The 12114-nt window shown below is 47.8% G+C and overlaps 1 protein-coding gene across 2 annotated transcripts in view; it reads left to right on the top strand.

Annotated features, from left to right (window-relative positions):
* Window positions 1–12114, top strand: part of LOC144611669 (coiled-coil domain-containing protein 9-like) — a 54171-nt gene that overhangs the window by 19200 nt on the left and 22857 nt on the right. For both annotated transcript variants that reach the window (XM_078430875.1, XM_078430874.1), the window contains exons 7-8: window positions 2794–2955; window positions 8196–8377. In XM_078430875.1, the coding sequence (XP_078287001.1) occupies window positions 2794–2955; window positions 8196–8377 (344 nt within the window). The remainder of the gene's footprint in view (window positions 1–2793; window positions 2956–8195; window positions 8378–12114) is intronic.

The following is a 12114-nucleotide window of genomic DNA, read 5'->3' as shown; positions in this document are numbered from 1 at the left end:
CGCAATAGGGAGGAAAGCAGATAATTTACTCCGTTTTAAAGTAAGATTTAATTGTTTCCAGGTACTGTGTATAATGGGATTACCTCCATATGTTTTTTTATTTAAATTTATTGGAGCTAAGAGGATCGCACCAATATCAAATGGTAAACAATCCTCTTTCTCCATCTTTAACCAATCCGGTTGTTGATCAGTGTCATCCAACCAGCAGGTTATATTTTTAATATTAACCGCCCAATAATAAAATAAGAAGTTAGGTAAGGCAATTCCTCCATTAGTTTTAGACTTACATAGATGTCTTTTATTTATTCTATGAGTCTTGTAGTCCCAAATAAAATTAGTGATAATTGAATCAATTTTTTTAAAAAACTTTTTTGGAAGGTAGATCGGAATTGCTTGAAATAAGTATAGTAGCTGTGGGAGAAAGATCATCTTTATAGCATTACTACGACCAACTAATGATATAGGAAGTGTTTTCCAAAATTGGATATTTCTGTGTAATTTAGTGAGTAAAGGAGGAAAATTTAATTTAAATAAAGAAGTATATTTCCTAGTCACGTAAATTCCAAGATATTTAAACTTTTCATAGGCAATTTTAAAAGGAAATTGTTGAAGTATGGCCGGATTGTGCTCAAATATTGGCATAATTTCACTTTTGTACCAGTTAATTCTATAACCTGAAAATGAACCAAATTGAGTTATGAGTTATGAGGTAATCCTGTTTCCTCCAACACTCCAGACATAGAGGTCTGTAGGTTAATCGGCTTTGTTAAAAATTGTAACATTGCCCCGTGTGTAGGATAGTCAAGTCAAGTCAAGTCAATTTTATTTGTATAGCACATTTAAAAACAACCCACGTTGACCAAAGTGCTGCACATCTGATTAGGAAAAAAAAAAAAGAAACATGCTCGTGTGCGGGGATCGCTGGTCGGCGTGGACTGGATAGGCCGATGAGCCTGTTTCTGCGCTGTATCACTAAACTAAACCAAACTAAACTTGGCATTGTGTTCGGCACAAACGTTATGGGTTGAAGGGCTGCATTATTCTGTGCGCAGGAAGGAACTGCAGATGCTGGTTTACACTGAAGGTAGACACAAAAAGCTGGAGTAACTCAGCGGGACAGGCAGCATCTCTGGAGAAATGGAATGGGTGATGGGTGTCTGAAGAAGAAATGGAATGGGTGATGGAATGGAATGGGTGTCTGAAGAAGGGTCTCGACCCGAAACGTCACCCATTCCTTCTCTCCCGAGATGCTGCCTGACCTGCTGAGTTACTCCAGCATTTTGTGAATAAATCGATTTGTACCAGCATCTGCAGTTATTTTCTTATACTATGGAATGGGTGATGTTTTGGGTCGAGAAACGGGCCTGAAGTCGGTTCTCGACCCGAAAAGAAAAATGGGATTAGGAGGCAGAGTTCAGCCATGATTGAATGGCGGGGTAGACTCGAAGGGCCGAATGGCCTAATTCTACTCCTATAACTTGTGGAACGTCAACTATTCCTTTTCTCCAGAGATGCTGCCTGACCCGCTGAGTTACTCCAGCATTTTGTTCACTGTTCTCTCTATGTTCTAACAATCTGGGAGAGGGTAAATGCAGCGTGGTGCTGGGACAAGCACTGGGATAACACAGGGAGTGGACAGGATGGGAGGAATTAAGTCCCTCTCCTCTCTTCCTGCAGATTAGTGACATTCATCTCCGGAGAGAGGGTTTGTATCTTTATAAACGAACACACAGCTGTGTTTAATGAAGCCTAATCCTTACGGATGTAGTCTCTGTTGCTGTGTCATGTCATACCTCTGTCAGAGTGACTGGTCTATTTAGATTTAATTAGCTCCTGTTATTTTTATTGCAAATCGAGGAGGAAGTATTAGTAGACTTGAGCAGCTTAGCTTCTCCGCCTTCAACCACAATTATATTCTCGGCGGTTGGAAATGAAAAATAAATCTCGTGTTTATTTTAGATTTTAGACTTCAGCGTGGAAGCAGGCCCTTCTGCGTCCTTACCAACCAACCCCGTACACTTGTGCCTCCAGGCACGCACTAGGAACAATTTACAGCATTACCGACCTCTCGTAATGTTCCAATCTACCTGGGTGGCTTGGTGGCACAGCGGAGAGTTGCTGCCTTACAGTGCTATTGACGCCAGAGACCCGGGTTCGATCCCGCCTACAGGTGCCATCTGTACGATCTCCCTGTGACTGCGTGGGTTTTCTCCGGGTTCTCCGGTTTCAACCCACACTCCAAAGACGTACAGGATTGTCGGTTAATCGGCTTGGTATAAATGGTAAAATTATCCCTAGTGTGTAGTGTTAGAGGCAGGAAACATGTTCCCAATGTTGGGGGAGTCCAGAACAAGGGGCCACACAGTTTAAGAATAAGATGAGGAACTGAGATGAGGAAAAACCTTTCCAGTCAGAGAGTTGTGAATCTGTGGAATTCTCTGCCTCAGAAGGCAGTGGAGGCCAATTCTCTGAATGCATTCAAGAGAGAGCTAGATAGAGCTTTTAAGGATAGCGGAGTCAAGGGGTATGGGGAGAAGGCAGGAACGGGGTACTGATTGAGAATGATCAGCCATGATCACATTGAATGGCGGTGCTGGCTCGAAGGGCTGAATGGCCTCCTCCTGAACCTATTGTCTATTGTTAGTGTGTGTCGTGGGATAGTGTTAGCGTGCGGGGATCGCTGGTCGGCGCGGACCCGATGGGCCGAAGTGCCCGTTTCTCCAAAATCACTGCATCTCTGAAACTTAAAAACTAAACTGAATGTTGAAAATGTCCCCGGATTCTCGATTTCAGGACAATTTTGGGGAGAAGAATCCCATGCGGAACTTCCTGGACGATCCCCGGCGTTTGGGATCGCTTCCTGACGGCGACCGGAAGGAAGGCAGCCGTCGGCACGTGCGCAACTGGGACTTCGAGAAGGTGAAGGCCGGCGTGGACTGGGGCAAGGACAGGCAGGTGAGACAACGAGCGGTCAGTCCCCAGGTCTCCAAGTTCTCGGAGCAGAATTTGGCCACTCGTCCCATCAAGTCCACTCCGCCGTTCAATCACGGTTCCCCCTCAACCCCATTCTCCCGCCTTATCCCCATAACTCGGCACGGCGGTAGAGCTGCTGCCTTCCAGAGCCAGAGACCCAAGCTCGATCCTGACCAAGGTTGCTGTCTCTACGTTCTACCTGTGACCTGCGTGGGTTCTCTTTGGCTTCCTCCCACATTTCCAAAGACGTGCAGGTTTGTAGGTTAATTGCTCTCTGTCTATCTTCCCTAGATAGTGCTGGTGTACGGGAGATCTCTGGTTAGCGTGGAGTCGATGGGCCGAAGGGCCTGTTTCCATACTGTATCTCCAAACACCCTCACTAATCAAGAACCTGTCAACCCACCTTATAAATATCACAGAATGCTGGAGTAACTCAGCGGATCAGGCAGCATCTCAGGAGAGAAGGAATGGGTGACGTTTCGGGTCGAACCCCTTCTTCAGTCTGAAGAATAATAATAATAATAATAATAATATTCATTTATTGTCATTGCAACGAGTACAACGAAATTAAAAAACAGCCAATCCTGACGGTGCGTACAAACATATATGCAATAAATGCAAAAACAAATAAATACATAAATACAATTAAATTAAGTACAAGATTTTTTAACGGTGTTGCCTAGTGCACAGGTAGTGTTCAGTTCTCGTATGGCCCTGGGGTAAAAACTGTTCTTAAGTCTGTTTGTTCGGGATTTGATTGACCTGAAACGTCGACCAGAGGGCAGATGAACAAACAGACGGTGGCCGGGGTGGGATGGATCTTTTATTATTTTGCCTGCTCTACTGAGGCAGCGCAGGCTGAACAGGTGCTCCAGGGAGGGCAGTGAGCAGCCGATGATTTTCTGGGCCGTCGTGATGACCCTCTGAAGGGCCTTCCTGTCCTTTTCTGAGCAGCTGGCATACCATGTGGTTATACAGTATGCCAGCACACTCTCGATGGAGCAGCGATAGAAGGACAACATGAGCTTCTCCTGCAGGTTGGTTTTCCTGAGGATCCTCAGGAAGTGGAGTCTCTGCTGTGCCTTCTTTACTGTGGTGATGGTGTTGGTAGACCAGGTGAGATCCTCTGCGATGTGCGTACCCAGGAACCTGAAAGCTGGTACCCTTTCCACGCAGACCCCATTGATGTAGAGTGGGTCGTAATCTCCACTGGTTTTTCTAAAGTCAATTATAAGTTCCTTTGTTTTGGAGGAGTTCAGGACCAGATTGTTCACTGAACACCATGCTGCCAGCCTTTGGATTTCATCCCTATAGGCTGTCTCATCTCCTTCTGAGATAAGTCCAACCACAGTCGTGTCATCCGCGAACTTGATGATGGTGTTGGTGGGATGGGTGGGGGCGCAGTCGTGAGTGTAGAGGGAGTAAAGGATGGGGCTCAACACACAGCCCTGTGGTGAGCCGGTGCTCAGTGTAATGGTGGAGGAGAGGTGAGGGCCTATTTTGACTGTCTGGGGGCGGTTGGTCAGGAAGTCCTTGATCCATTTGCAGATGGTTAGGGAAAATCCAAGGTCGGAAAGTTTGGTGACCAGTCTGCTCGGGATGACCGTGTTAAAGGCAGAGCTGAAGTCGAGAAAGAGCATCCTCACATAGCTCCCCTGGTGTTCAAGGTGGGTCAGTGCAGTGTGAAGAGCAGTGTCGATGGCATCCCCTGTAGACCTATTTGCTCTGTAGGCAAACTGGTATGGGTCGAAGGTGGGTGGGAGGCTGGCTTTGATGTGCTGCAGGACCAGTCTCTCGAAGCACTGGTCTCGAAGGGTCTCGACCCAAAGCGTCGCCCATTCCTTCTCTCCTGAGATGCTGCCTGATCCGCTGAGATACTCCAGCATTTTGTGATACCTTCGATTTGCACCAGCATCTGCAGTTATTTTCCTACACACCGTATAAATATCCATTGACTTGGCCTCCACAGCTTTCTGTGGCAATGAATTTCACAGATTCACCACCCTCTGACTAAAGAAATTTCTCCTAAAGGTATGTCCTTTTATTCTGAGGCTGTGGCCTCTGATCCTAGACTGTCCCACTAGTGGAAACATTCTCTCCACATCTACTCTATCCATGCCCTAAACTATTCGGTATGTTTCAATGACTCCCCCCCCCCCCTCCCACCATCCAGCCCAGTGCCGTCAAACACTCATCCTGGGATCGTTCGCGTAAACCTCCTCTGGACCCTCTCCTTAACCAGCACATCCTTTCTCAGAAATGGTGCCCAAAACTGCTCACAATACTCCAAATACTGTCTGACCAGTGCATTATATAGCCCTGCTTTACATACACATGTAAAAAACTTTTTCAGTCAGAGAGTTGTGAATCTGTGGAATTCTCTGCCTCAGAAGGCAGTGGAGGCCAATTCTCTGAATGCATTCAAGAGAGAGCTAGATAGAGCTCTTAAGGATAGCGGAGTCAGGGGGTATGGGGAGAAGGCAGGAACGGGGTACTGATTGAGAATGATCAGTCATGATCACATTGAATGGCGGTGCCGTCTCGAAGGGCCGAATGGTCTACTCCTGCACCTATTGTCTATCCCTGTTTTTATATTCTAGTCCCCTCGAAGTAAAAGCTAGCAGTTCCCAGCTATTCCATCCCCCATGGCCCATTCACTCCCTGCTCTTGGGAAGAACCATTCCAAGCGAACTTCGGCCAACCGAGTCCGTGCTGACCAACAATCACCCCGTAGATTAGTTCTACACACACAATAGGGACAAAGGCAATTAACCTACAAACCTGTACGTCTTTGGAACGTGGGAGGAAACCGGAGCACCCGGAGAAAACCCACGCAGTCACAGGGAGAACGTACAAACTCCGTACAGACAGCACCTGTAGTCGGGATCGAACCTGGGTCTGTACGGCAGCAACTCTACCACTGCGTCCCAGTGCTGTCCCTGTTGAGGTGAGAGAGGCAAATTTTAAAGACTATATGAAGTTTTTAGTCTCACAGCGTGGAAACAAGCCCTTCGGCCCAACTTGCCCACACCGGCCGACATGTCCCATCTGCACTAGTCCCACCTGCCTGCATTTAGCCGGTCCTATCCTAAAGGGCTAGGTGGTGTAGCGGTAGAGTTACTGCCATGCAGTGCCAGAGACCCGGGTTCGATCCTGACTGTGGGTGCTTGTCTATGTGGAGTTTGTACGTTCTCCCCATGACCTGCGTGGGTTGCCTTTCCTCCCACACTCCAAAGATGTACAGGTTTGTGGGTTAATTGGTGGGGTATTAATGTAAAGTTGTCCGAATGTGCGTAGGACGGTGTAAGTGTTCGGGGATCACTGGTCGGTGCGGACTCGGTGGGCCGAAGGGCCTTTTTCTGTACTGTATCCGTAAACTAAACTAAACTATCCTTGTACCTGTCTAAACATTGTGATAGTCCCTGCCTCAACTACCTACTCCGACAGCTCATTCCATACACACACCACCCTCTGTGTGGAAAAGTTACCACTCAGATTCCTGTCAAATCTTTTTCTTTGCTCGCACTTGTTAAACAACTCTGTACTTAGTCCCTCGTTCCTCAGACCCTCTCATTGGAAGAACAGCATCTCATATTTCGCTCGGGCAGCTTACACCCCAGTGGTATGAATATTGATTTATCTAATGGCGGCACGGTGGCGCAGCGGTAGAGTTGCTGCCTTACAGCGAATGCAGCGCCGGAGACCCGGGTGCTGTCTGTACGGAGTTTGTACGTTCTCCCCGTGACTTGTCTCTGAGATCTTCGGTTTCCTCCCACACTCCAAAGACGTACAGGTATGTAGGTTAATTGGCTTGGTAAATGTAAAAATTGTCCCTAGTGTGTGTAGGATAGTGTTAGTGTGCGGGGATCGCTGGTCGGCGCGGACCCGGTGGGCCAAAGGGCCTGTTTCCGTGCTGGATCTCTAAACTATACTAAACTAAACTTCAAGTAACCCCTGCATTCCCTCTCTCTCCATCCCTCCGCCACCCAAGTCGTACCAGCTTCAAAGTCATCTTGTTGAGTCTCGTTGTCTGTAACTCGTTTTCACCTAGCCCACAGCTAACAATGGCCAGTTTCCTTTATCGTCGTTACTTTTTTTGCACATCTTCCGTTCATTTGTTCTCCATCTCTCTGCCTCGTTTCCCTTTCCCCAGACTCTCAGTTTATCATGTGTAGGAAGGAACTGCAGATGCTGGTTTAAACTGAAGATAGACTCAAAAAGTAACTCAGCGGGTCGGACAACCTCTGTGGAGAAAAGGAATAGGTGATGTTTCGGGTCGAAACCATTCTGCAGTCTGTACACCCTTCGTCTGAAGAAGGGTCTCTACCCAAAACGTCACCTATTCCTTTGATGCTGTCTGACCCGCTGAGTTACTCCAGCATTTTGTGTCTAATCCAGTCAGGTGAAATAAGAAAGTCATTGTTCTGTCTTGGACAAATGACAATCAGACACTCTCTTGAGTCATAGAAACATAGAAACATAGAAAATAGGTGCAGGAGTAGGCCATTCGGCCCTTCGAACCTGCACCGCCATTCAATATGATCATGGCTGATCATCCAACTCAGTATCCTGTACCTGCCTTCTCTCCATACCCCCTGATCCATTTAGCCACAAGGGCCACATCTAACTCCCTCTTAAATATAGCCAATGAACTGGCCTCAACTACCTTCTGTGGCAGAGAATTCCACAGATTCACCACTCTGTGTGAAAAAAAACGTTCTCATCTCGGTCCTAAAAGACTTCCCCCTTATCCTTAAACTGTGACCCCTTGTTCTGGACTTCCCCAACATCGGGAACAATCTTCTTGCATCTAGCCTGTCCAACCCCTTAAGAATTTTGTAAGTTTCTATAAGATGTTTCTATAAGATGACTCCGCTATCATTATGTAGGAAATTAACTGCAGATGCTGGTACAAATGGAAGGTATTTATTTCACAAAATGCTGGAGTAACTCAGCAGGTCAGGCAGCGTCTCTGGAGAGTAGGAATGGGTGACGTTTCAGGTCGAGACCCTTCTTCAGACTGAAGAAGGGTCTCGACCCGAAACGCCACCCATTCCTTCTCCCCAGAGATGCTGCCTGACCCGCTGAGTTACTCCAGCATTTTGTGAAAGCTTCTGCCTGCTGTTTAAGTCGGAGGTGAGTCTGTAATGTATCACTGGGCTCCTGTCCCAGTGACGCTTGCTGTAGCCGTTGGTAAACCGCTTTACCGCCCCTCCCCGCAGGTCCGGCGCCAGGACCCCAAGGATTCCTTCGACATCACCCTGTCCATGACGGGCCGGGAGAGAGCGGAGTACACCCGCTGGAAGAAGGAGCGGGATCAGATCGACCAGGAGAGGCTGGCCAGGCATCGCAACGCCACGGGACAGTGGAAGCGCGAGTGGGACGCGGAGAAGACGGAGCCCATGTACGTCCGTGTTTGCTCCGTAACTCACTCCATCCCTCCCCCCCCTCCCCTCCCTGTGTACACGATCGTGAGAGGAATAGATGGGATGGATGTAGTACCTGAGATATAGGGAGAGCATGGTAAGGATAGGACTTTATTCCTCAGAGCGCAAGAGGCTGAGGGGTGAACGTATAGAGATGTTTAAGATCATGAGAGGAATAGATGGGGTGAATATAAGGCCTGAGCTATCGGGAGAGGTTGGGAAGCCTAGGAATTTATTCCTTGGTGCGCAGGAGGCTGAGGGGTGATGTTAAGAGGTGTGTAAGATCATGAGAGGAATAGACAATAGACAACAGGTGCAGGAGGAGGCCATTCGGCCCTTCGAGCCAGCACCGCCATTCAATGTGATCATGGCTGATCATTCTTAATCAGTACCCCATTCCTGCCTTCTCCCCATACCCCCTCACTCCGCTATCCTTAAGAGCTCTATCTAGCTCTCTCTTGAATGCATTCAGAGAATTGGCCTCCACTGCCTTCTGAGGCAGAGAATTCCACAGATTTACAACTCTCTGACTGAAAACGTTTTTCCTCATCTCCGTTCTAAATGGCCTACCCCTTATTCTTAAACTGTGGCCCCTGGTTCTGGACTCCCCCAACATTGGGAACATGTTTCCTGCCTCTAACGTGTCCAACCCCTTAATAATCTTATATGTTTTGATAAGATCCCCTCTCATCCTTCTAAATTCCAGTGTATACAAGCCTAGCCGCTCCAGTCTTTCAACATATGACAGTCCTGCCATTCCGGGAATTAACCTAGTGAACCTACGTGGCACGCCCTCAATAGCAAGAATAGATGGGGTTAATGTAATGTGTGAGCTGTAGGAAGAGGTTCACAAGTGATAGGAGCAGAATGAGGCCATTCAGCCCATTGAGTCTACTCCGCCATTCAATCATGGCTGATCTATCTTTCCCTTAACCTCATTCTCCTGCTTTATCCCCATTACCCCTGACACCTGTACTAATCAAGAATCTATCTATCTCTACCTTAAATATATCCATTGACTCGGCCTCCACAGCCTCCTGTAGCAATGAATTCCACAGATTCACCACCCTCGGACTGAAGAAGTTTCCCCTAAAGGAACGTCCTTTATTCTGAGGCTGTGGCCTCTGGTCCTAGACTCTCCCACACAGGCTGGGAAGGCTAGGACTTTATTCCTTCGAGCGCAGGAGGCTGAGGGCTGATCTTACAGAGGTGTACAAGATCATGAGAGGAATAGATTTGGTAAACGCAGAGCCTTTTCCTCAGAGAAGGGGAATCAAGAACCAGAGGTGATTAAGGTAGGGGGGGGAATATTTAATAGGACCCTAAGGTGCATCTTTTTTACACAAAGAGTGGTGGGTATTTGGAACGAGCTTGCACCCTGTGGGTTTTGCTGTGCCAAGTGGGTTTTCTCCGGGTGCTCCGGTTTCAATAGACAATAGGTGCAGGAGGAGGCCATTTGGCCCATTGAGCCAGCACCACCATTCAATGTGATCATGGCTGATCATTCTCAATCAGTACCCCGTTCCTGCCTTCTCCCCATACCCCCTGACTCCGCTATCCTTAAGAGCTCTATCTAGCTCTCTCTTGAATGCATTCAGAGTTTCCTCCCATATTCCAAAGAGGTTGCAGGTTTATAGGTTAAGTGGCTTCGGTGAAGATTGTAAATTGTCCCTGGTGTGTAGGAGGCTGCTGGTGAAATGGGGATCGCTGGTCGGCGCGGACTCGGTGGGCCGAAGAGCCTGTTTCCGTTCTGTATCTCTAAAACTAAACTGAACTAAATGTGTCGGAAGGAACTGGAGATGCTGTTTGCACCAAAGATAGACACAAAATGCTGGAGTAACTCATTGGGACAGGCAGCATCTTTGGAGAGAATAAGAAAATAACTGCAGATGCTGGTACAAATCGAAGGTATTTATTCACAAAATGCTGGAGTAACTCAGCAGGTCAGGCAGCATCTCAGGAGAGAAGGAATGGGTGACGTTTCGGGTTGCCTCAACCATTCCTTCTCTCCAGAGACGCTGCCAGTCCCGATGAGTTACTCCAGCAGTTTGGGTCTACACTACACTAAATGTATGCTCAGCTTTTGAAATCTAGCTGACGTAGGGTTAATGTCTTCACACCTTGAATCTCATTTCAAACACCCAGCATTAATTTTCACACCTTTTTTTAATCCCTTGCTTGCTTATTTACACCGCGCTGCCAGAATGACAGCTGTGATCATAATCCTAGTGGTGATATACTCTACCCTGATCACTGCTTCTTGACTGTCTTGTTGCAAAATGGTCGAGTTTTTTTTTTCTCCCTGTTCTCGATGATTAAAATGAATCGTAATATTTCACAAAATGCTGGAGTAACTCAGCGGGTCAGGCAGCATCTCAGGAGAGAAGGAATGGGTGACGTTTCAGGTCGAGACCCTTCTTCAAACTGAAGAAGGGTCTCGACCTGAAACGTCACCCATTCCTTCTCTCCTGAGATGCTGCCTGACCTGAGTTACTCCAGCATTTTGTGAAATAAATACCTTCGATTTGTACCAGCATCTGCAGTTATTTTCTTACAAAATAAATCGTAAAATCAATTAAACGATTTTGAACGTCGGCACAGATCACACCAAGACCCAATAGCCAGCTAGGCATGCTGCTACCAACCCAGCCAGTCTGTCCGAGGAAGGGTCTCGACCCGAAACGTCACCCATTCCTTCTCTCCAGAGATGCTGCCTGTCCCGCTGAGTTACTCCAGCATTTTGTGTCTCTTTCTGCAGGAGATACATAGAAACATAGGAAATAGGTGCAGGAGGAGGCCAGGATAGGTCGAGGAGGAATAGGAGCAGTGTTGGTAAAAAAAGACACAGAGTGCTGGAGTAACTCAGCGGTTCAGGCAGCATCCCTGGAGAACATGGATGGGTGACGTTTCGGGTTGGGACCCTTCTTCAGAATGTTTGGCGAGGTGGGGGGGTGGGGGAGAATAGAAGAGAGGCGGGGCCGGGACGAGCGATAGGTGGATACTGCTGAGGAGGGTTCAGATCGGAAGATGGGTGAACACAGATGAAAAGGCAAAAGACTGTGAGATAAGGTGGCAGAGACACAAAATGTGAAGCTAGAGGAAGGGATCAATGAAGAAGGGGACGGGGGAAAGTGGGGCAGGATAGCGGGTGACATGTGCAGGTGGGGTTAGAGGGAGGACAGAATGGAACAGAGGGCTACACAGTGTGGGCGGCAGGGTGGAGCAGTGGCAGAGCTGTTGCCTGACAGCGCCAGAGACCCAGGTTCGATCCTGACTAGGGGTGCTGTCTGTACGGGGTTTGTACGTTCACCCTAAGCCTGCGTGGGCTTTCTCCAGGTGCTACGGTTTCCTCCCACACTCCAAAGATGTAGGTTATTTGGCTGTGGTAAAATTGTAAATTGTCCCTAGTGTGTAGGATAGTGTTAATGTGCAGGGATCGCTGGTCGGCACGGACTCGGTGGACCGAAGAGCCTGCTTCCGCGCTATATCTCTAATCTCTAAACTCTACTTGTCCAAATGTCTTTTAAATGTTGTTATTGTACGTGCCTCAACTACCTCTTTGGGCAGCTCGTTCCATGCACCCACCACCCTCTGTGTGGATAAAGTTGCCCCTCGTGTTCCTATTAAATCCTTCCCTTCTCACCTTAATTGAGGAGGATAGTTCTCGGCATTGAAGTGTAGCAGTCCCGCGGGCAAAGTCCATTGTCTGACGTTG

The sequence above is a fragment of the Rhinoraja longicauda genome, chromosome 41 (genome assembly GCF_053455715.1).
Source record: "Rhinoraja longicauda isolate Sanriku21f chromosome 41, sRhiLon1.1, whole genome shotgun sequence".
In the NCBI taxonomy this organism is placed as follows: domain Eukaryota; kingdom Metazoa; phylum Chordata; class Chondrichthyes; order Rajiformes; family Arhynchobatidae; genus Rhinoraja; species Rhinoraja longicauda.
This window is presented reverse-complemented; position numbering and strand designations above follow the sequence as displayed.